The following is a 25,854-nucleotide window of genomic DNA, read 5'->3' on the forward strand; positions in this document are numbered from 1 at the left end:
AGGAGGAAGATGCTGCAGCCACTCTGTTTAAACTGTGATGTCTTGACCTGCTCCTGCTAATCACGGCGTCTTAATCTGCTTATGTTATAATTAAAAAGATGTGGAATTAGGAGGAGAATGAGAGATGTCAGAGATAAACGGCAGCAAGGTTTAATCCAGCAGCTCCTTGGACATCAGAACTATACAATGACCATGCAGATAGGCAGGGGGGTTCATGTTGGGGGTCCGTCACTGAGACAAAGGGAAGAGGAGAAAAGCTACACAACGCTTTGATTTCATTAGGCCAAGCTGCTCGTTAAATAGTTGCAGTGCAAGGACCTCTGGGGAAATTAAAAACATATTGTGGCACAATTTCCCTGTGACTGAGGGCGTCCCCGGGGAGAGCACTTCTAAAATTTCTAATAAAGGAGTCTTCAAATTACAGAGAGGGGACCTGGCGTTAATTAAACCAGGGATTTCAGCAGGGTGAACTTCTCATATTTATCTGTTTACCGCCGCGGTCGGGTCTCCGGTAAAGACCGTTCGGGGTGATAAGGTCTCAGCTCTTGGGGGAACTAAAGCAAAGATGCTCCGGTGCATCAGACAGGTGATTTATGTGTCACTATATACTGAAGCAGGAGGTGAACTCTGGAAGCTCTTTGCGTATGTCATCACTGCGAGGCGGCGCTCTGTAATTATCCGTTTTTAAACGGCCTCTCCTCGTTTGTTGATGTGAGCTTAAAGTCTGCAGCAAACCCCGGAACGTGTGATTGGCTGAAAGCCGCAGCTTTTAACGGACCCCTCTGCTCTGATTCCGATGCTCCACCTGTGGCCCCCGCCGTCTGCAGCCTTGACCCGGCTGGATAACATTCAGAGAAGTTGGCAGGCAGCATCAAATAATTCAGGCGTTGCTGTCTTGATATTCTCCACCAGTCCTTTTGAAGGAGAACTTTGGTCAGAACTGCCCACACAAGACAAACTTTATCATAAATAAACAGTTTCCAAATGATTCGGGTCAGAATGTCCCTCCGCCTGCAAGAGCTCGGACTCTAATAATGATCTTGAGAGTCTTCCTAGTTTCTTTGGAGGCTCTTGTTTATCGTCTTGCTATGGGAGTTCTTTTTACGTGCAGACTGAATGCCAAACTGAACGTTAATATTAAGCAATTCTCTAAATATTTCCATTTGCATTCGGTGGCATTTTAATGCTGCTCCTGTCAGTGTTTTCATATCAACAGTGGAACTGGTTTGGATCTGGGAAGGTGACATTTGTGTGTTATCGAGCAGCTCTGCTTTGCTCTTCTGCTCCTCCACTCGGTCACAGCAGGCGGAGAAAGCTCCGACACCGCGGTTGGACGCTACCCCCCCCCCCCCACACACACACACACACACACACACACTCATCACACAAAGAAAAAAAGGAATTAGGAGTGAAGAAGAAGCAGATCTGAATCATCTTCAGGAATTGGCAGAGACCGAGGCGAGAGTTAATATAAAAAAAAAGGGGAATCTTGGCCTTTGCCAGATGGTCTGCCAATCTGTCGGCCCTCTGCTGACTTAGCAAGTGGGAGCAACGGTCTCCACGGCCGTCCATGAGAAGGAGGAGGCAGGGCTTCCACTTCCTCCTTCCTGAACGTTTTTAATTCAATTTGCTTTTTTACACAGCATCAGTTCATAATCCAGGTTAACTGAAGGCGCAGCACAAAAGGTAAAATATCCCCAAGAAACCTTCGGGGGAAACAGATGCAAAAGCCACAGTCACGCCGGGCATGTGACGCGTGTTCAAGATCACACGTTTAGCATAAGCTGTTCACACTGTCGCTACTTGATTGTAGCACACGTCAACCACCTACAGTTAAAAGAGTCTTGGTGCGAACCGTCGTGGCGGTGTAAATGTGGTGAATCTGGCTCCAGGCTTTTCTCGTCACAGGTCTATTCCCATACATGAAAGACTTGGTGTCATAAAAATTCTAGATTCATTTTCCCCTTCATGATCACGGTTGGTACAATTAAGAAGGACGCCATCCGTACGGCACTACCAAATCTGAGTCCATGATTGGTTCAAAGTTCTTCCAGTTTAACTTTCAACAGACGTTTAATGGCTGCAGGTTTTGTACGAAAAACTTGCATTGACTTGGCCTGGAACGTGCACATACGTGCGTTTACATAGGCTTTTCATGGGAAGTGACCGTTTAAATGCTATGCTGAACGCAAAAATGTTCTGCTGGGCTATTTCCAGAAGAAGTAATGAGATTTATACATTTAAACAATAAAAGTGTGGTGTGGATGTTTAAATAGCTTTAGGAGGGGCGGATGGGACGTTTTATTATGTGCATTTATGTCTGTGTGGGGGGGGGGCACAGATTACCAATATCAAGGTCGCAGACGCTCAGTGAACTCAAAGAGAGAAAATCTCCATGCACACTTCTTGATAGGTCACTTATTCAACACGTAAGGGTCATTTATTTAACCACTTTAGATTCGTCACACTTCTTCTTTAAACACAATTTTCACAAACATGTTAAACTCATCAGAAACATTTCAAAATATTTATAAAACAAGCCTGCATGCTGACATTTAGATAAAACTTTAATCAGGAACAGATAAAAAACAAAGATAGAATCATTTTATAATTCAATGTAATCACAAGACAAAATTCTTCCAGAGACTCAAGAAATTCAACTAGCAACCGTAATTCCTGTCGCTGGTTGTCTGCATGTAAGATGAAAAGTCTTTAATGAGTCACTAAATGCACAAAAGAATCAGATAATTTGCACTAAACAGAAGGAGATAATTATGTTCTTTTGTTTAAAGAGACAGTAGCTGCGTTTCCGTGACACGTTTGACAAAAATGTATAGAAATTCTAGATATGTTAAAAAAGTGCAATTTCACAATGACATTGTTTCTATTAAATCATAATTATGTAATTAAACATAAACCAACTCACATGCTAGGTCCTTCAAAAACATGGTGACAGACATGAACAATAATTTTGATTGACAGCAGATTCTCCAACGGCATCATTGTCTATCAAAGGAGACGTCGGCGTCTTGTTCAGGCATTGGAACGGCGAGCTCCTTACACTTGGGAGGGGCTACGGATGAAGCCGGTTTGGGAAATGATGGTTGGTGATTTTACAGAGCTGTGGGTGGATCCTCTACTCTGATTGGCTGCTGGGTGGGCATTAAAAAGTGATATACCACAATGATAGTGCACGCTTAAAAAAGAAGTTCCGGTCACATAGCTTAAATGCTCTATATTACTTTGCTAAAATAAACGTTAGCTTCATCATCTGGACAAAAACAAGCGGTAAGAGGTGAACTTTCTCTGATGCTTTTTTTAATCATCGTGACGATCAGCAATTGCTGTTGCAGTTGAGGTCAGCGTTGTCAACGACAACGCACCACATAACAAATGATCTGCTTTTTGTGAGAAAAGCAATCAAACCGGACAAATAACAAGAATAAAGTATTAAAAACTGATTGAATATTCTTTTGTAAATGACTGTGGTAAAAGCGGGTTAATGGCCTTTGAAGAGTTAAAAGTAAAGAACCAGAACAAATTTGTGTCACTAAGAATTCTGCAGAAGTTCGTTTACCAACGATAACATGATTGAGGCTAATGATAGGAGTGTAGTTTCACAGCAACGCAGTCATTATATCATTTGTATGTGTTACTGCTTACATAATTGCTTTATAATAAAGTGGCTATTTTTAATTAATTCTGCGCTAATTGATTCCACAGTAAAAGCAGGCGGAGTACCTGGTGAGCTGTGGGGTTTGTTTGTTTTGCATCTCGCATCGCGGCCCAGTAATGGTTCGTCAAGCTTAATTAAAGATAAGACCAACTTTATCTGAACGAACGGCGGGGTAGGGCTAAGTAGAGGTGATGGATGCCCCCCCTCACCTCTCCCAATGTTCGTTTCTTCCCTGCCTGTGTATAAAAATGACCCTTCAAAAAGGGAGCATGGATGGAAGCGGCTGTTTTCTGTGGAAAGACCTGCCTGCCTGGGTAATCCGTTACCGTTGCTTTGGCAGGGGGCTTTCTTGGGGCCACGGCAACCCTTCAAACATCAATATCATATATATACCCTTTGGGTAGGTTGTGTTGATGGCCTTCCTCGCTTGCATGAGAGCTTTCTGGCAGAGATGGACGCACCGTGGGAACCGGTTGACATTGATTTCTTCATCCCAGCGCACACACTGATGGATCGACTGGCGGGCTGATCGGTCGGAGACGAGTTTGTCTGTGTTCGTCGGGGCTGAAAGCACTTTTACCTGAAAATGAGCTGTTTGAGAGGACCTTCTAATTGGGTAATGGACACCTGTGTCCAGACCTGGAGGCGTGGGGTTTCATTTGTGTCCCGTTCTGCAGCATGTTGGGGCCTCTGACGTCCTCGCGGGTCTATTTCGGAGCTGGTTGTCACACCGCAGCCCAAACAAGCAGCGTTTGTTCTGACATCTGTCAAAGTGAATTATGGATCTCCAGAACAGTCGCAGGAGTCCGTTTTTCTCTGAAGTTTGCTGCTGAGAGTCTGGTGTTTCTTGGTCTGCCTCAAATGTGACAGATACCACATGCTCCAGAGGCAGAGAACCCACGCAGCTGCTGCCTTCCTACCTTCTGGCTAGAAAGGATGGAGGGGGGGCTGATGTGACAGGAATAAACACAGATACTTATTAACCCACTATCAAAATGCTAAACATTAGTCATGAGCCTCCAATCACCTTGAGTGGTAGCCAGAATGGGCTGATTCCCAGATTTGGAGAATATGCGACGCCTTCTCGCCCCCATCATCCAAGCCCCCCCCCCCCCCCCCCCCCCCCCGCTTTGTGTCTGCTAAACTTGAGGAAATTGCTTTGAGTTGTATTAATGGAATTCAGTCGCCATTTGAGCGGCTCGGGACAAGGTCAAAGCCGCGCCATCCACCTTTGAAATGGATTCCACACGGGTTTGTCCGCGCGGAGCAAATGCGTCTTAAGGAAATGCGCACATCTTGATACTTTCATTTCAAAAATGTAGAAGTAATGTTCACCTGTGACACGGGCGGAAATACATCAATCTCCTCATGCAGGAGCACAAACATCTGCATCACAAATGACAGAATCTGACACTCTGAATGTTTGTTGAACTGAAAATTTAGGTGCGTCTGATGGTTTTCAACATTTAAATCATTAGAAATATTTGCTTTAGGACACGCCTATGTAAAAACGAGTAGATTTGAACCCGAGGCAGGCATAGGTTGTGGTGTTTCTGGCCGTGATCTTCCAGATACAGAAACACTGGGATACATTTTCTGTTTTCCAGACCCTGGTATGGAATAATATTCCACCAGAACTGTGCATGATATCAGACCTAAACGGTTTTAAACGTCAAGTAAAAATGGTGGACTTTTACCATCTTTTTTGCACTAAATAGGGTGCACAGCAATCCCTTGTTGCTTGCATAGTTTTTACCTGAATTTTGTGAAAATTTTACACAAAAGTCACGGACTGAGGCTGAACACAATGATATGAAATACAATATGAACATATTAGAAATGTGTGGTTAACCCAAAAACACTGTTGCCAAGGAAATCAAAGCGTTTACTTTTGCCGATTCTCCTAAAAGTGACATAGACCTGTTTGTCCTCCCCAGGAGAACCAAAAAATAAAATGGTTGCTATGGCAATATAAACCAAGAAAAAGCTGCCACTTTTTAAAAAAATGTCGTTTTTTTTCCATGAATTTGGTCACCTGCAGCTCTGACCGGGGTAAGAGGGGCAGAGGGGGAGATTAAGGGGCATGTAGCCACAACTCACCCGGTGAGGGCGGGTCAAACTAGGTGGCAAGGGGGGGCCGGTGGCGCCTAATTTTATGCTGTTTTTTATTTTTTTTTAATTTTGCTCCTCATTTGCTCAATTTTTTAATTTTCGTAAAGCACTTTGGGCCCCTAAATGTGTTGTAAAGCGTTGTGTAAGGGTTAATGGCAGACGGAGTGTGCATTATCAGTTTTTAACGCGAAGAGCGTTAAAAACTGATAATGCACACTTCAAAGGCCATTAACCCGCTTATGCCATGGTCACTTACAAAAGAAATACAAATTAACCACTTTTTAGTCCTTAATTCTTCTTTTTTTCCCCGATTTGGATCGCTTCTTTCTCAAAAAGTGGACTATTTGTTACGTGATGCGGCGCCTTGTCATGGTAACGTGACAAGGCGCCGCACCACCGCTGCAGTCAAGATTGGGCGATATAAAGCGATATATCTATGCTGATCGTCCCGATGGGTTGAATAAAGCATCATTTCAGAGAGAAAGTTCTCCTCTTACCGCTAACCCTTCATTCTGATAAGTGTGTCTGAGCATCATTGTCACCGGATCACTCTGTCTTCTCCTGTGTGGACCGGTGATGAACCAGTGACCTTTGTGAGGTGTGCCCTGGATTCCCTCATTTGATGACGGATGGGAGGGGCTTCTCACCCACCCCCCACCCCGTGACCCTGAACTGGATAAAGAACGTGCACAAAATAAATGGATGGATGAGAGTTTCAGGCTGAGATTCGGCTGCTCCTTTGTGCCGATGTATTCTCCTTCAAGTGGACAGCTGTGGGTTCGGTGAGAAGGAATAATCCAACTTTCAAATGATCTTTTAAAGAAACTCAAAATGAAGTTCAAACTAAGGTCATTGTCAACTAAATCTTATCTCTCCTGTAACATGTTTTTATTAAGAAAAAACCTTTATTTTACAAGTATTGTTTCAAACAAATTAATTGATTTGTCTCTGCAGACCTCAACTGTGTTTTTCCCCCATTTTAATGTCCCAAAAGTAATCTATACATCCCGTAATTCATTGGAAAACCATATTTTATAAATGTATTTTATCGTATCGTCTTATTTATTTGGTATTAAAAACTATGAACTGTTTTATATTTAGCAGGTAAAGCATTTAAGTGTGAATGCTGATGGCTCAGGCCGACCACTCAATTATTTGACAAAAGCAACAAAGGAAATTAAAAAAAATCAAAATGTTTAGTAAAATATTTGTTTTTGAGTTGAGAATGGTCAAAAAGTATGAAGTTAATTCATGCAAAAATGTAATGTTGCCTCCAAAAGCTGCAACAATAGGAGCTTAAAAAACTGAGTAATGCTAATTTACATAAATACATTTTAAACCGGATATTGATAAATCATGTAATAAAATGGTTACAGTATAATCGGGGTGGGATTATATAAATTCGCTTCCTCCCACTCCCTTTCAAGCAATATTTATTAATATGTCTAATTATCCAAAGTTTGATTAGTTACTGTATGAATGTATAACTGATGTTTATATTGCTGTTGTGTATTATTTCTACTTAATTGCTTGAAATAAACCATTTCAAATCAAATCAAATCAAAATATGTTTCCTATGAAAGTTTAAAAAAATATATTTTTTTAAAAGAACCATTAGACACTAAATCACAGCAACTACAGAGAGAATCACTGTTAGTTATTGTAAACTGGAAATGAGACAGATGTTATCCCACTATCCCATACAGAAGGGGCCCTAAGGCCGTGTCTGTGGGTGCATGGGAGCCCACGAGGACCACTTAGAGCCCCCGCAAGGCCTGCTCTAAAAAGATCACAGGCCACAATGGATTTATTTGTCATTTTTAAACATTTCATCCACGTTTGGGACGAACGAGGCGTGCAGCGGATAACCAGCCACGGTTCCTCACACGCATGTACCACGGATGACCCCCACCCTCCCCGCTCCTCGTGCACATCTCGCTCGTGCATAGTTGAAATCAACTGGACGTTCACACCGAATTTGCAAGAAGATTTAAGATTTCCATGGCTGAAAAAAATGTTAGAAGTGATTTTTGTATCCTGATACAGATGAACAGAAATAAATCAGCGTTTCAAGTTTATGTATGCTTTTCTTTAGGCAAGGCACGGCAAGTTTATTTGTATAGCACAATTCGTACACAAAGTAATTCAAGGTGCTTCACAAAACAGAAAAATGCATTAAAATCACAATACATCATAGAAATAATCAACGTAAAATTTACTTTAAAAGAAACCTTTCAGTCATATACACGGCTAAACAGAAATGTTTTAAGTCTAGATTTGAACATGAACACAGAAGAGGCCTGTCTTACGACTTCAGGGAGGCTGTTCCAGATTTCAGCTGCAGAATATTGAAACGCTGATTCCTCAACAGGAGGCCGGCCCCTGAGGTCCTCAGAGTACGAGATGGTTCATATGGCACTAACATGTCAGAGATGTACTTTGGTGCGTGGCCATGGAGAGACTTGTACACAAGCAGAGCTGCTTTGAAGTCTATTCTTTGAGGGACAGGGAGCCAGTGCAGAGACCTGAGCACAGGACTAATGTGATCATACTTCCTGGTTCTGGTCAGGACTCGAGCAGCAGCATTCTGGATGTACTGAAGCTGTTTTACAGCTCGTTTGGAGAGGCCGGTGAGCAGGCCGTTACAGTAGTCTAACCTACTGGAGACAAATGCATGGATAAGTATCTCCAGGTCTGGCTTTGACACTATGTTTTTGATTTTGGCAATGTTTTTCAGATGGTAAAATGCCGCTGATGTTACTGACTTGATATGGCTGTTAAAGTTCAGGTCAGAGTCCATGATCACCCCTAGATTTCTGACTTGATTTGAGGGTTTTAGAGACAGAGAATGAAAGTAGCTGCTGACACTTTCTCTTTGTTTCTGTGGGCCAAAAATAATAACTTCGGTCTTGTCTGAGTTTAGCTGGAGAAAGTTGTTCTGCATCCACGCACTGATCTGTTGGAGGCAGTGGCTGAGTGAATCCACCGGCCCATGTTACTGTCAATCATTTATGAGAATTATGGATAAATAATTACTATTGCTATGTGAGCAATCAATTAACAATGTTAAAAGAACTACTGCTAATTATTATTATTATTATTATCATTACTATACTAGCCTGTGGTTTGTTTTTTTGGGTACATTTGCAGTAAACAGGTCCTGTGGAGCCCTTCACGCTACTCCATAAACTAGCCCTCATCCTTAACACGGTTGGCGGTCCCTGCTATAAAGGGTTCAGTAGTTTTGGTTTGATTGGTTGGAAAAACTTTTGGGCTTTAGATTCCTGCAGAATCGGACCGACGTCTGGACCGGTCCTCATTCTTTCCTGCGGCTGCACCACCAGGGAGTTTGCTGTTCTAATTCCTGCGTTATCTTGCAGCCCAAAGAGGTGGCTGCACAGAGATGAGGGGGTGGGGGGTTAGGGTGAAATCTGTTTATGGGCTTTGACCAAAAGGAAAACAGACCGGTCATGACGGCCGAAACATCCTGTCGTCATAAACTCCGAGCATCTCTGAGAGTTTTGGTCGTCCGCCGCAGCAACCTGCATTCGTTGGTTTCACTGAACTTCAGTCAGGAAGTTAACTCCAGAGTGTTTCGGTGTCTATCAGAGAGTGTCTCTTTAGCTGACAGAGGAAGCCCGGGAAACAGGCTCAACTCTGGATTATAGCGAGCCCCATAAACGACTGTAGGTCTAATCCACACTGAGCTCAGCGGTGCAGCCTTTCAGAAGTGTCTTAACGCTTCATTGACCTCCAAAGGCGAAAATTTCTCTTTAAAGATCCGGGTTTTTCAAACCGGTTTGGTATCCTTTAGTGCTGCCATGATCCATGTGGCAGAGGTGGAGTCGACCCGCCGAGCATCTGTGCAGGTGGCATCCGGCCACGCCGCCGCCAGCCGTCCAGGTTTCCCGTCGTTCTTTGATCTCTGCAGACAGCAATTGCTGTTATCCTCGCCTCACACTCTTCATCAGCTGGTATTATGGAAGAATCGAGTCATCCATAATGCTTATTGACCTCCTCTAATAAGCAGTAGGTGTTGCACCAATGGTAGATCCACCTCCTGCACCGCGGAGGAGAGAATCTCTGCTGAAGAGATCCCAGAATGGATTTGGTTTGTAAAAGTTTCCTCAAACGCGCCAACGTGTGCAGCACAAAGCGCCGAGTCGCCGTGCTTCCTGTGGCTTCAGATGCAGCTGAGCTTCATGCACTGAGAGCAGCTGCAGGCTCAAAGCAAAGCTCTTTTGTCTCAACCAAAACACTAATCACACTTGTTTACATAAATGATTTATGTCGCATGAAAAAGCGTCCTCTCGCTCATAAATGCTGCAGTCAGGCAGCAGTATTGTTTCACGTGAGCGCTCAAGCAGCACAGCTGCTTCCAGATTAGCAGGTGCTCATGTGCTCCACCTTGTGAATAAAGTGAGACTTGCAATCCATTTAAGATAAGTCACTTTTGAAAAAAGATGCATGTTTTCCATTCATTTATTTAACTAGTTATTTTTGCTGCTGCTGCTTTTGTTTTGAGTTTTAAAAAAACTACGTTTGTTTGTTCCTGATTAAAACTACTTTTATGGCTACAATAGAATTTGGTTGAATTTTTACTCACGAAAAACCCTGCCACCATTAATAAAACCTTTTTTTCAGAAAACTACAGGAAGAATAAACACAAAAGCACCAGAGATAGTGAGGTTTTAGGATGTCTGTCTAATCGCTCCACTTTGAAACCAGCCTCCAGTGGTCATTTGAGGAGCTGCAATATTTGGCATCTTTCCTGATTTGAAAAACCTTTTGTCCCACTCTGCTCCCCCTATGATCTATTTTCAAAGCGTTCTTTTAATAATGTTGATGCTGTTTTCAGACAAAACCTATAAACCTTTGTCATTTTCTTGGACATAGTTTCTGCAGAGCGGCAGGACTTCATTGGAATTTCACCTCTGAGTTTTGTCAGCAGGAAGTAAGCCTTTGCTTTTTTCCTGTGATTCCTTTGTTTACACTCTCTAGCTTACAGCCACTCACATCCCCAAGCTAACACCAGTGGAGCAACAAAAATAGTATCGGAGCTGTCCAGCTGAACAGTTTTGATGCAGATTCCAGATCAGACGAGGAAAACAAAGAGGTACAAGGATATAGTCGTCTAAAGCGGATGCATGGGAGCAGAGCAGGAGGCTTAAGCTATTTTTTTCACGCAGAAATACAATATTTTTCAAACTGTTTTTTTTTTCATCTGCTCCTGATTCACAGAGATTTGAATACAGAAATACACAGAAATGCAATTTTAAGCTTATATGTGTCCTCCACCATCAGAACAATCCTACAAGAACATGTTATAAAACACTGTTTTCATCCGGGTGGGTCTTTAAACACTGGAGCTGCAGCTAGTGACGGCAAAATAACACACACTCATTAACCAAACGTAGCTGTTCCACTGTTTACGCAATTAATGTAATTCAAACTGATTCTGATGCAGCCTAAAGCGGCTGTGATGGAAATGCTCATAACTCAGTGTCGCATATCGGCACAAAGTCGCTTTGCACCGCTTCAAAAATGTGCTGGAATTGTGTAAACAGTTGAAGAGTTACGATCGTCGAAAGAATGTCAACATCAGAGGCACAGCTCTAGTGTTAAGGGGTTAAATTTGGGATAGAAAGACGGCACGGGTTTGAAACCGAACCAAGCATGTCATGGAGAGTGTAAACAATGGTTGCTAAGAAAAAAAGGTTTTTTGTATCAACACGAAAACCCTCACACACCTTTATCAGGTCCAGACATGGAAAACATGTCATCATTGCTATGGGCCTCCTGCCTTCATGTTCCTTCTACTCTGAGTCAAATGGTCACTTCAGGTGGTAGCCTGAGCTTCAGGGAGTTGAGGGGTGTGGCCAACAGGATGAAAGCTGTTGAACCCAGCAATATTCAGGATTCCAATCAAGTTTCCACTATTTTTTTTTTATTATTTGCATCCACTCCACAGAATTACCCAAGCAGATATCCTTTCAGGTCCTAATGACAGAATCCTCTTGATTCAACCTGAAAATCTAAATAGGAATAACAACAAATCGACAGTCGGGCGAACCCCTGAGGCGTGACTGTTTGTCGGCGCAGCGCCCTGGGCAGATTTCTCCTCAGCTATCAGTGAAAAACACGCAGAATTACTTATCAGCTCTGTGGGAAAAAACGGGGAGGAGTGGGAAAATGAAACACGCTCGGCTCACAAACAGCAGAGCTCCTTTGAAATCTCCAGATCACCATTATGCTTCGCATTCAGCTTCACTCCCAGCCCAATAATTCCCTCCTAAATACCTCAGAAGAAGGTGTTGAGATTCCCCGGGCATACTTAAGCGCCGTGAAACAGCTCCGACATGATCGTCAGAACCATCTTCCCAATAGAGCCCCATTGTTTGTTGCTGCGGCTCTTTAAAGGCTCAGAGTTGCCTGTTTTTGTTGGACCACGGCACCAACTTGTAGTTCCAGGTGTTAATTTATCTCTATTGCACATAAAGACTGATTAGGGACCTGTTTCAGCGTGGTGATCCAAATAAATTACCCCCATTATGACGGTGCTTTCTAATCACATTTATAAAACAGGCCCATTATGGGCCCTTGGCTGTGATGTTAGTGCAGACAGTACTTACAGGAAGCTTTTACGGCCCTGAGAGTGCTGAATGTAGTGGCCTCGTGTTTGTGAGTTGTATTGTGCTGGAGAACATGTCCATTTTCAGCCGCTGTTTCAAGAGCATCCCTCACCGCTCCATTAGTCGAGCACGCTTGGATAGGTGTGGAGTAGCAGAAAGGGGAGAGTGGGCTCCTCTGAATGCACCGCTCCAGCTTAGGCGCTCTGAGCAGAGAGGAGTGCAAAGACGGACAGATTAGTCAGAACTCCTACACTAATAACTGGAACAGGCCTTGCAGGTCTGCAGCTCAGGCTTCCTGCAGAAATGCTCAAACGGTGGAGCTGAATGCACCTGAGCAGCAACATGCACGGACGCTAAAGATGCTTCACAACATGACTGCATGCATGCATGTCTCACAGTGTAGATTTACCTCAGAATGCATTTAACTGCCATCCAGTTGGGTAATAAGGACAGAAATTCATCCGCGGGATTGTTTGCAAAAACAACAAAACGTACATTTTTGCGCATTTTCCAGGTATGAAATTTGGGTCCAAATATGTGCGTGACGTAAGTCATAGAAAAGCGTTTTTTTTGCGTTCGTCATGGGTCGATGTGCGCAGATGTCTGTCGGGCGTTTTGGCCAACAGGTTTTTCTGTGAATTCGCTCTCCAGCTGTTCAAAATATTTGGTCGGTTGAGAGTTTCACAGTTTATCCATATTTTACGTACAGAATTATCACGTAAATATTACGCTGTTGTCTGTGTGCTTTTTGTGAGATGCAAACACAAATGTGTGGCTTTCCGTGACCGTTCCACATACGTCTAACAGAGTTTTCACGCATGTATCGATATCGATGTATAGCTTTTATATCACGTGTACGTCGCACATATTATGTTAAATCATTGAATTGCATGTAAACAGTGCAATAATCACGCATGTTCTACGTTGATTTGCGTGTTGTTTGTGTGGTTTGTTTGTATTTTGGTGGTTTTATAATGGTTCATTTGTGATACATCTGAAAACATTTCACCAAAAGAACACACCTTTTCACACTTTTACCACGCATATTCACATGGGACAGATTATTATCTGTGTAACACGCCCCACACGTACGTAGCGGCTGTTTGACACGGCCTTCAGAGACCGGCATGGAGGCCAACGGTACAAATCCTGGAGGCGAGTCCAGCACAATCCGTCCAGGCCTCCACTGTTGGACTGTGGCTTTTATATTCATCTGACGGCATATTTGATATCTCAAAGGCCGCAGGTTAAAAAACCTCAGTTTGACATTTGATTGACATTATTCCTAAATCCCAGCCCTGTCCGGCACACGACGACAGCAGAGCTTCAGCCTGAGATCGTATCGCCAACGACAAACGCAGACAAATCACTGTCCCCTGATCTTCAGCCAGACGCGTTCAAAGTCAGCTTTGGTGGGGGCTTCTGAGGGCTGCTGAAGGTGGAGACGTGGAGGTTTCCGAAAAAGCTTCACGTTTGAGGTCACTTTAAGAAAAAGGGAATGCAGGCAGGGTTGATTTTTTTTATCAACATATTTAAAAAACGGTTTGACAGGAGCCTCCTCAGATATTGTCGTTCTTCTTAATGTGAATGAAAACACAAAAAGGTCAAATACTGGGAAGCTACGGCTCAGAAGATAAGGAATTTTCTCCCTTCTGTGTTTGTTTTGGTCCCCAAATCAAATTGCGTTTGTGTTTCATTCTCATTTTATTCATAGAAGGATGTCGGGAAAATGTTCTCTGCTTTTCTTCTCAGAGCTGCTTGGTATTACAGTCAGGCTTTCGTTCAGAAAACGAGGCAAACTTTGGAGTCCAAAGGGAAGTTCTGATGCTGCCTGAAAGGAAAACTAGTTTGTTTTTGCTTCCAAACTATTTTTCACAAAGACTTTTCCTGCTCGGTCGGCCCTGGTTGATCATATATTAAGCCAGGATTTTGCCAGCGGTCCCATTATTGAGTCAGACATGAAACCGGAAAAGAGAGAAACCGTCTGTTACGGTGCCGAGCAAATTAGCTCCATTTATTACAACGTGGTATCTATGACAACTGTGTCAACTCAGTAAACTGCTCCACTCTGCTTTTAGCACCTTTATATTCACACAAATGTAAAGTCTTTTCTTTTTAATGACCTTTTAGAGGTAATAAATTATTATTTTATCAGTTTTAGATCATTTGAACAAACTTAATTGGAGTGAGTCGCTCCTCCATCTCCAAATGTGCTTTAAATTCTTACCTGTACTTTTTATCTTATTTTTAAATAAAAAATGTTTCTTTATTGCATTTTTCACCACATTTAAAGAATGTGTTCATTTACACTGAGTATAATCCCTTCAGCTACATAATCTCTGCACAGCATCATCACTTCATACACTTTGCAGCACAAAGACCATTCATATTTGACCATAACAGTCTTTTTGCTGCATATGTTGCGCTATATTACAACATATTTTATCGAAATCTCTTTTTTTATACTTATTTGAGCTTTTATACTTCTAAGCTTACTGTTTCTATCTTAGGCTTACATTTTACTACAATAAATACCATGTATGTAGATGTATGTGACAAGTTAAAGCATTTTAACATATTATTTGCTGGAACTGATCTTAATTATTTGTTGAATTACAGGAGTGCCAATTTTACAGACTAACCCTGAGTTGACCTATAGCTAGAGTAGCTCGTAGCCCCCCCTTGTTTTCCAGAATGATGGTGGTTAACGGCCTCTTAGCTGCCCCCAGTGGTCACCACAGGGTAGTAATTCCCATGCTGATGACTGGCCTGAGGTTCAGTGACTGAGGTGCTGCAGGAAGAATGATCTGATCAGGAGAAGCAGCTTTTATCCAAACTGTTGACTTCTATAAAACAAGATAATGGCTTCACGGTTCCACTTATAGGCAAATGGGCGCACTGAGCATGTGCAGGGGTCGCTCAACCAAAAAAAATATCTCCAATAAGAAACTGTCTGTCCTTATATGGATGAATTTTAAGGCTGTGGGCCGCTCAGACCGAGCAAGGAGCCCGTTGTTCCTGTGGGACGTGGGCGCTCCTCATTTTAGACCACCACAGCGTAGTTTTTGTGGACATCCTCTCTGCGACCCTCCAAGGGTGACCAAAAACCTGCAGCACGCGTACAGGTGGACCCCCCCCCCCCCAGTTCGCGTGCATGTGACTAAGCCCTTAAGTAGATATTTTTACTTAAACCTTTTGTGTTTGTAAAAAAAAAATTTGATTGATTTGATTTGATTGTCGTCTCTTTGCCTTCGTTGTCATTTCAAATCAAGAAGAAATCAACTAAAAAATCATCAAAGTAACTTGAAGTCAGATTTTGACAGAACACTAAATCATTTTTGGGCCAATTATAGATAGAAATACCAGATTAACAGCGTCCTGATTCCACTTGTAGACCATCTAAAGCTGGTTTCTTTGTTATCATTAGAAACCATGTAGCACTGATTTCATCCCAGACAAACTTTGGTTGGTTTAAACAGGAATATTTCTGTTCACAACGTGACTTCCTCAGAAGATTATCTAAGCAGACGCTTGGCTCTTTTTGGAGAGTTATGGTGTGCAGGTAAAGAGATGCAGGAGGAGAAAACAGTCAACATCTTTTGAATAAATGCATGTTTCTTCTCTGCACACGCATGACTTGCAGTCCAAACAGACACACACACACACACACTTACATGAAACACAAACTATAGTTGTTTACCCTCTGAAAAACACAGATCATCATCTGAGATTTGTGTATTTAAATATAAATTATTAAAACCACTTTAGGCATTCAGAGAAAAGTCTAAACTATTCTAAACTATTATAACTAATTTTGGGTTTAATTAAAAAAAAGAAGAAAAAAAATAGAAAACTATAAAAAAACATTAAATAAATTGGGGGAAGTCATTTCAAACAGAAACATTTTCCACAGCCGCGTGGGACTATGGCTGACATTTAGATGCTCATTTTAACCATTTTGGCCCAGAATCAAGAGATGTCTGGCGTCAGATAATTGGGCGAGATGCAGATTTTTTGCAGCCCGGAAAAGGCTCCGCCTACGTCACATTCTGATTCCAGTCTTTCCGGCTGGGAAGATGTCACAAAGCCCTTAAATCAAGGAACGCTCGGTGTCAATCCTAAACCTTCATGAGCCCGTCTTAATGGTTTTCATCTGCCAATCAGGCCTCTCACACTCTCCACCAGCCTGAGTAAATGAATTCAAATCCTCCCTGCTCATCATGGCAGAGCCACCCGATGACATGCAGCCTGCATGGAAATGGATGTCCTCCTGTGAAGCACTGAAGTGATCCCTGCAGGTTATTTAAAAGGAAAAGTTAGGACTTTCCGATGAAAGCCCTAAAGAGGGTGTTTAAAGGTTCAGCCCACCAGGGATTATGAATTACATGGTGAGGACTTGGTCCCTTAATGCATTTTGCATGGAGAGATGCCGAGTGAAACAAGGCACTTTGGGAGGGAAACTGTGGCGGCAGAAGACACAAAAAGCGGCGGCATCTGAGCCGGCCGTATTATAATTGTTCAGACACAAAATATGCAAATGACACGAATTCCAACACCTTTCAAAAGTACCTTAGCAGCACTGTGCGAGGCCGCACTTACACACTATTATGCCCCTGCAGTCTAGTCACTTATTATGTTAAATTGGTTTTAAAGCCTTTACAGAATAAACCCTCTCTCCTTCAATGAAGGTAACAAAGAACAGAAGGAAGGCGTCCCTGCAGGGGGAAGCATTTCAGTTCATCTTCCAGGTTTACGCTCCCAAAGAGCAGATTGGGAACCTCCATGAAGAAGAGATGCGTCATGAACATCCTCCTCAAATGGAAGCATTTCTGTAGCATAGTTTTATAATAAAAGTCAATACCAGAAATGCTTTTTCTTTTTCACAATGAAGCTGCGTTTATTGACTCAAAATGAGAATTAATAGCATTTCCAGTGGGGAGGCGGGGCGATGACATCAGTGCTCACTTGGTGTGTCCGCTGCTAAGAGACACCGACATGTCTGGGAGCAGAGCGGCCGGCTCGTAGCTTCGTGTTCGCGGGCAGGGGAGGGTGCTTTGTTACGGTAACACGGTTTCTCAGGACAGCGTAGCTTCAGCAGTCCGGAGCTCCGGACTGCTGAAGCTACGCTGTCCTGAGAAACTGTGTAAACAACCATGTGAATTTGTGTTTCCAGTGGGGTCCAGACAAAGTAAAGGCTGATGTTATTCCCACATATTTACATCCAAGATGCACATTGTCCGCACAGAGTTTAAGTTCATCCACGGCTAAATGATGTTGGCACGTATTAGCCTAATGCTAACCGTTCTTCCGGGTCCGTTCCGTCAAAGAATGAAGCACTGGGCGCACGGATTTAAAAGAAATTATTAATGAATAGGCCCTTAATAATCATAACAGTATTAAAGGCACATTTTCCCGCTGATTTTGCTGGTTGAGGACAGCTGCAGCCGCATCAACGGCTCTAGCACAGATTTGGGCGTGCTAAACTTTAGCCGCTTGCTGGTTGGACCAACACACACTGACATCATCGCCCCGCCTCCCCCCAGGAAATGCTGACTGGAAATGAACTATGTGACGCTTTTCGCAGGGTGGATGTGAAAATGAAAATGCAATGCTCTTTGCATTTTTCTTTTAATTATGACACTAAAAAAGCTGTTTTAAAGTAGAAAATGATAAAGCATTTCGGAGGATTGATTTTTTTATTTTATTTTTGAGTCATATGATGCAGTTACATTGTAAAAATGAAAAGCATTTTTGTCAATCCATTTTAATGATCAAATTAGATATTTCTAATTGAATTTTGCTACACATTTACTTGAGAACTTTTTAAAACTGAAATGTCCGATTCCATTTTCTTTATCCTAATTAAGTGACAGAATGAGCAGCGTTGAAGAAGAAGAAGAAAAAGCAGTTTGACGGATTGCTTTTCTTTTTAATTTTGAGTCAACAAACGCAGCTTTAGTTTGAAAATGAAAAAGCATTTCTGGTATTGACTTTTCTTTGGACTTATGCTACAGAAATGACTCCATACTCAAAAACTCACAGAAAACAGTAGACTGTAAACAGGGAAACTTTCAGCTTTCATCTAAATCTTCATTTAAATTCAACCGAAAAGCCTCTAAATGACAACAAGTGGATCAAACATCTGGTTTGTGTTCTTTACATCTTCCCAACATGCTGCTGCCTTGTTGTCGACAGCACTCCCCACTGGGGATTCGCCCAGACCAGTTCCTGTTACCTTTGCTAAACGTGGTGAGGGATATAACGAGAAAGATGCTCCATCGGTCACATCGTAGATGCAGAGACAGGAGATGGAGGAAGGTTCAATAAACTGCGGAAAGGCTGCCGGCAGATGTTTCCTTGGCGAGATGATGGGAAAATGCCCCCCCCCGCTCTCCGGGGATATCGTTTGTGAGCATGCGGTCGTCCTTCAGAGCCAGAAGTTTTGGAGTGGAACCCAGGCACTCGGTTCTGGAGTTTTGAGCATTTCTGAAGTGAAATCCTCTTTTGCCTCAGTTGCTCAATCCATCAGATAAGAACTGCCAGTCGAGGTTTAAGTGTGTCAATGAACCCGGCTGGAGGCGGGGAATCGACGATAAGTGCCGCTTACCTCTTCGGCACCAGCCAAATAGAGATTAAACCATTTCAGCCTAATAGCACATGTCAGTCAAGAGTCACACTCCAGCGCTCGAGTCCCTCTCTCCTTTTGCCACCACCCATTTCCTAAATATGCAAAAAGATGCAGCAGTTTTAAAAGAGCTGAAACCGCGCATGCACGCACCACATCACAGACTCAGCTCAGATCTGTAATTGTCAGCCGTTTTTTTCTGAACCTGAGCCTCGCCGGGCCTCCAGCACCAAACAGCTGCCTTTCAGGACGGCAGCTTTTATGAAAGGTACACATTTGTTGCTCCTTGCGGACCACTGCTCCACAGAATTACCCGCCTGAGTCCCATCACAGCAGCTTTGATTTGTTGTTTAGCCCAATCAGATGTGGGTCCACGCCGCAGTCTGTAAATGAAAGCCTGTGTTGTTCTGCCACTGCCCCTTATTTAGCCATCATAGCTCTCATTACGAGGATCAAACCAATAGAAACATATCAAAGAGCGGAGACATGTCCGTCCTCACGGTGGTCCTTTAATGGAGCGTCTGCTGTCTTCTCATCTCATTTGTTGTGTCGTCTCTCTGGTGTCCGCTGACCTCGCCCTCCGTCTGATTGGCCGAGCTTTAATACTCTCACTGCTGCTCCCTTTTATGTGACGTTTGGACAAAAGAGTCAAACTGATTACTTTTCCGAGCCCTTAGAAGAACAGTTGAGGGGATCGCAGCGTCTCCGTCCGTTGTGGCGAGGAGGATGCTTAGCAGAGATGTAAAGTGGTTTGGAAACGCTCTCTGCAGCTGTGAAACCTTTGATTTTTACACCAAAAGAGCTAAAAGTCGAAGCACAAATCCGCACTCTGATCTGGGAATCCAGCTTTTAATTTAGGAACTGAAAAACCACAAAAACCGTGCGGCATACTTGCATCAACATAATCTGCATTTTCTCCTGTCGTTTATGGGTTTCTGTTCAACACCGAACAAAATAATCCATCCATCAACCTTTCAAGTTCAGTTGATCTAAATTTAAGCTCCATCCTGAACAGAAGAGCCTGAACTTCTCTCCGTAAAGCCGCTTTCTTCAGGGTCATTCTCAGGTCAGCCAAGACATGTAATTTCTGCAGCATGTCTTGGGTTTACCACAGGGTCCTCCCAGTCAGTCGAGCTCAGAGCGCCCCACCAGGAGCAGCAGACGTCCTCCTGCTCATGGGCTCAAAGCACATCTGATGCATTATGGGAATAACCGGGAACCAACCCTGAACTGGTCTGCATGAATCTTTAAGGACGTTGGTGTTTTTAACATGTTCTGGAGGACTTTTTTTTTTTTTTTTTTTTTTTTAAAAGGCTCCATGTTCCAGAGAGCTTTCAGCAACAGACAGGGGAAGGGGGGCGGGGTTGCTCAGCACCAACAGCCCTGCCCACAACTCAGAGACAAATTTCTAACAAGCTCCTGGAGAAACTATGTCCTAGAAAATGACACAGGTTCCTAGATTTTGTCTAAAATAATCACACAAAACTCCGTCGTAGACAACAGATCCGAAGATGATCAGAGTCTGTTTTTGAAGTTTGCAAAACTGTGAGCAAACTCAGCAACAAGAGCAAAGATTTCAGACTATTGTGAGGAAACACAGAACACTAAATGACTAATCCTTTGAGAAAAACTGCTGTTCTGGAAGCTTCCATGGGAAACACCACTCTTTCCACAGGTCTGTTAGATGAGATGGCAGCTTTTCTAGAGCATTTTCATTCAGAATAAAACTCTCCTGCTATTGGTCAGTACACTCCACACGTGACATTTTTGCCTCTGGTGAAAGGCTGGCGCCAGTGTTGGGTAGCGGAGTGAAGGGGACTGACTGTGAATCCCTTTGGGCCTTCAAGGAAGGTAGAAAAGCGCCATACAAGTAGACGCCATTTAGCATTTATCATTTAGCCGTGTTTGGTTGGATGGAGGCGGATGACTCACTGTGATGAGTCCTGAAGGGAGCAGCTGAACTGAAAGGAGGATTATCTGCAGTTTAGCATCAAAAGGTCAAAGATGTCTCATTTCTGTCTGACATTTCTTGCTCTTTCTGACTCAACAAAACTGTGTTGAGAAAGAGATTACGAAACAAATTTGTTAGGCACGTTTGAAAAATGTTTTTTTTGGTAATTATAGATAATTGGAAGGAGAGGGTCAGACAAAAATGCCGTTGGAAAAGTTGTCATTTGTGACCCAAAAAGTGAAATGGGCAGGGCCAGAGTCTCCCTGCTCCGCTCCCTTCTGATGCATCGGGTTTTTTGGCTATGTCTAAAACCGGCATAATCAGAATTAAAAGACCACTTTTGGACAAATAGATCCATGAACCTCTTTGTTTTCCTCGTCTCAGCTGGAATCTGGGTCTGAATTGGACGGCTGGATAGCTCTGATGTTGCTGCCAGTTTTGTTGGAGGTGTGAGGGGTTGTAAGTTAGCTGTAGAGAATGCAAACAAAGGGATGATGGGATATCAGACGAGGCTTACTTCCGTGTCAACAGTCCCACACACAACTCAAGGGTGAATTTCTAATGAACTCTAGATGCTCCACAGAAACTATGTTTTAGAAAGAATTTGTTTCTTTTAATTTAAAATGGCATAATGATAATAAAAAAATACAGGGAACACTTTGGAAATAGATCAATAAATCATCAGATTAGGACTTTAAAGAGTACATTTTTCTAAACTACAGAAGTTAAATGGTGCTTCATGATGTCCTTAGATCTTTTTGTGTGAAACCATCTAGTGGTTTGTCTTTTAGTTTGGTCCTCTTAAGTGACTCCTCCCCCCCGGTGTTCCAAACAGGAAGTGGCTCCAATAAGCCAATAAACAGCTGTTACTCAGTCATTCTATTGGTCAGAAGAACCATTCTGGCTCTGATACTTTTTCTTTAACACATTCTCAATAATCCTTGTTTTTTTAATGATGTTTTCTTTCTGTAGTTCAAGTTAATAAAGTTATAAACAGACCAAGCAGATGCCTTGATAAAAGTAGGTGGAGCCTGATGGTCCCCACGTCTACATAGTTCTCTGATACATATAATTCTCTGAATTTATTTACATTTTATAAGCCACACCCCCCTTCAGGTGCAATTTAACAAATGACCAAATTCAAACGGTTCGACCGAACTTTATTGAGTCTGCGGTCATCTGATGATCTGGCTCCATTTTGGTTTTAATGCTTCAACCAGGAAGTCAAAGCGCTGCTCATTGGTTATCATCTAAGCTTTGCAGAGGTCTCATTTGCATCGCCCTCCGTGTCATTTAGAGCATCTGTTAGATTTAAACTGTTGAGTTATTGAGTGATTAGCAGGATTTTGTACTTTGAGACACTGAATCCTCAGTTCTGAACTGAAGAAGGAGCCAAACATCTGCAGTAGGTGAATCTGAAAAGCAAACAGTGTGAACCGCATGTCTGACAACCTTCAGACATGCAGTGCTTCACATAAATAAATGCGGCCCCTCAGACCCTCTCCCCACTGCAGAACTGAAAGTGTTTAATCCAGAACTTTGTGAGGAAAAACTGAAGCTCTGCAGAGTTTTATATCTAAATGATGGAACAACTAATCAGTGACAGAGTTCCAAAGGTCGTGTTGTGTCGTGTTGGGATGTAAAATGCAGACACGCAGACAGCGAATGCAGCACAACAGCTGGGTTTTAGATGTGATCTTGTCTTTGACGGTTTCTGCTGGTTCTTTGGAGCCTAAAAGACCAGAGAAAACACATTAGCCTCCACTCTGTAAAAGCAGAGTCTTGCTCTGACTAGAGCCTCATGCCCCCCATGGAGAGAGCCTACGCTGGACCCCTGCCTGGCCATGGCTGCCAAAGCTGGTTACGATTCGCGATTTACCTTCACAGTTCAGTGCAGAGATTGTGCAAATGCTGGCCTGGATGTTCTTTCATAAGGAACCACAGCTAGAATCAAGCTATGAGGCCGGATAAGGGAAAACAGGCAGGTTGGATGGAGTTGTTTTCATTGCTCATCTCAGTGTTTGGTATTCTTTAAGCTGCATTTTGGATTTAGCTGCAGCGGATGCTGCGGATGCTGCGGATGCTGCGGCTGCTGCGGCGCCCTTTTGTTTATGTCTGAAGACTTTTGCGACTTTAAAACTCTGAGGAGATAACAGTTAAACAGCTTGGGAGCCGGGTGTTTTCTGCAGCGCTGCAGTTTAGATGAGAAGCACGAAATACGAGATGATGAGTCCCTGCAGAGATTGGAAGAGGTGAGATTTATTTATTTAAAGCAGACCCTATCTTATGGCTTATTTTTCACTCCTTTTGATAATATAGTGGCATGGTAGTACGGAGCAGCATTATGCAGAGTTTGTGCCAAAAGCACTGGGAGCTGATTCAAATTCAGCTTATCTAAGTCCATGAGGGACGGAGCCAACAGGCGGCTTCCAGGGGTTTGTGGGTAATATTCCCACAGCCGGCCCAGGCAAGACTCTGCATGTTTGTTTACTTTTTGCTCCATATCTCGGCGGTGCTTTCAATGCTCGTCACATCCAGCGCGTGGACCTTGTCATGTTTTTGTTGCTGTCCCTGATATGAATCTGTCCCTTTCCAGGTTTACACCAGATATGGGAAATGCTACACTTTTAATGGCAACAAGACGGCATCCAGGAAAACCAAGCAGGGCGGGATGGGAAACGGGCTGGAAATCATGTTGGATATCCAGCAGGACGAGTATCTGCCCATCTGGAGAGAGACAAGTACGCTTCTCAACTCAAATTGTTTTCTGTTTTAAACATTTCTTTGTAGGCACACTGTTGTTTGTTTCAAAGGCGACATTTTTTGATTTGTGGAAGGAATCCCTGTATGGTGGGCCCCAGATCTGTGGCTCCTGCCAGTTTAAATCCCTGCTGGCCTCTTTCAAGCATGATTGAAGTTCCATGAGCAGTTAGCATGGGGCTAAATCCAAACTGTCCAGTGATGCAGACACCTGAAATTGCATTTTGCTCCCCCCCCCACAACGTTTGCGCTCCATTTGACCCCGGCGAGAAGATGAGACTTCCCTGGAGGCCGGCATCCGCGTTCAGATCCACAGTCAGGACGAGCCTCCCTACATCCACCAGCTGGGCTTCGGCGTCTCTCCGGGCTTTCAGACCTTTGTTTCATGTCAGGAGCAGAGGGTACGGTCTTCATCAAAGCACACAGCCCCCCCCCCCCCCCCCCACTCAGACCCCCCCTGTTTACTGTTCACCGCTGTTTTTCCCCCGGTGGCTCAGACTGGCATCTAATAAATCTCTATCTGCTTAGCTGACCTACCTGCCCCAGCCCTGGGGGAACTGCCGCTCCACCAGCAAAGAGAAGTTCCCCGGATACGACACGTACAGCATCAGCGCCTGCCGCCTGCTCTGTGAGACCAACGAGGTCCTGCGGGTGTGCAAGTGCAGAATGGTTCACATGCCAGGTAATGCTGCGCCGTCTCTGAGAGCGCCTCTGGCACCGAGAGGGGAACCGATACGTTAGATTTCTGGATTCAGTCGTCAAATGGTTAGAAAGAGGCAGAATTACAGCTGATCCACAAACTAACAGGGTTTAGAAGGAGCAGTGCTGTCTCTGTTTGGAGAAGAAAACAACGGTTTTAACCAGCGCTTCGATTCAGCGGCGATGAAGACGTTCAGCCTAACAGACGGAGAGGAAAACATTCATCTCCGAAGAAATGATAACATTCAGGCAACCCTGATGCCATGACATGTTCCCTCACTCTCTTAGTTATGCCGTAACTTCAAGTTTTTTTTTGTTTCAGGCTTTTGTGACAGAAATAAACTCATTTAGTTTCAGGGTTTGAAGAAGAACATCAAGCTGAGAATGCAGAATCATATTTTTCCTTTTTACCTCACATGTAGATCATCCAAATGATGCAGCGGAAATCCTGAATGAGCTGCTCCCATGGGACTGGGGGGGAGTCCTCTTGCTGCTTCAGTTTGTTCACACGTTCTCCTTGCTTAATGTGTTTGAGCTCTAGCACACGTCAGAGTGGATCGCTGAACATTTTTGTCCCGTCTAAAGACGGCAAAGACAGCAGATCTGATGAACAGCAGGTTCTCCTCGGGTTTAAAGTCATTTGAGTCCTTCAAAATAACCAAAAACAGGACCTGCCTTTGTGCTGAGACCTCAGTAAACGGAAACAATTTCTCTTTGAGGATTAATGAATTATTTTGAAAGTTGACCCCCCGTCTCTGACTCACGTTACCTTCAGCACGTTGTCACTGCGCCTCATCCACAGGTGAGCCATTCTTTTCATAGCAGCAGGTCTGCTAATGTTTACAGGAATGAGGGAGAAATGCACCGCCGTTACAGCCTGTGCTCCCGATCTGCTTCCTGCAGACTGAAAAGGTCGGGCGGCCGCACGCCTGACCTTGGTGATGATATCTAGAGTGGGGGGCTCGGGCGCGGCGTGCCGTCGCACCAAAGCCGGGGGAGTTCAGCTGCTGTCGCTCATCCATCTCTGTCTGTGTGGGCGCCGTCTTCATGTGTTTGACATGTTTTTATTCTAACTGATGGGTATTAATAGCTTCTGATTGGTTTTTGTCCAGGCACAGGCTGCTTGTAAAAGGAAACTAAAGGCTTTCATTGGATTATTTGGGCCCCCCCCCCCCCCCCCTTCTCCTTTTATTATTATGACCTACTGATTGGAACAAAGATTTAATTTAGAGCTGACTTTTATGAGACCCTGGAAAATCATTTGAAGCTGGTTACCATGTGAGGAAGAAGGAAACCCTTTGATGAAGATCGGAGTCATCTCCAGCAGCGCAAACATTTTAGTTCTGCTTACAACAATGAGGAAGAAAAAAATGAAATCACCATATCTGCGGTAGTTTCA

The 25,854-nt window shown here is 43.5% G+C and overlaps 1 protein-coding gene across 1 annotated transcript in view; it reads left to right on the forward strand.

Moving 5' to 3' along the window:
• The window catches only part of asic4 (acid sensing ion channel subunit family member 4), a 121,821-nt gene that overhangs the window by 70,495 nt on the left and 25,472 nt on the right, over positions 1-25,854 (forward strand). The window contains exons 3-5 of the mRNA XM_023950706.1: positions 23,593-23,737; positions 24,030-24,157; positions 24,285-24,438. Coding sequence (XP_023806474.1) covers positions 23,593-23,737; positions 24,030-24,157; positions 24,285-24,438 — 427 coding nt within the window. The remainder of the gene's footprint in view (positions 1-23,592; positions 23,738-24,029; positions 24,158-24,284; positions 24,439-25,854) is intronic.

This window comes from Oryzias latipes, chromosome 21, assembly GCF_002234675.1.
Source record: "Oryzias latipes chromosome 21, ASM223467v1".
NCBI classification, from domain to species: Eukaryota; Metazoa; Chordata; class Actinopteri; order Beloniformes; family Adrianichthyidae; genus Oryzias; species Oryzias latipes.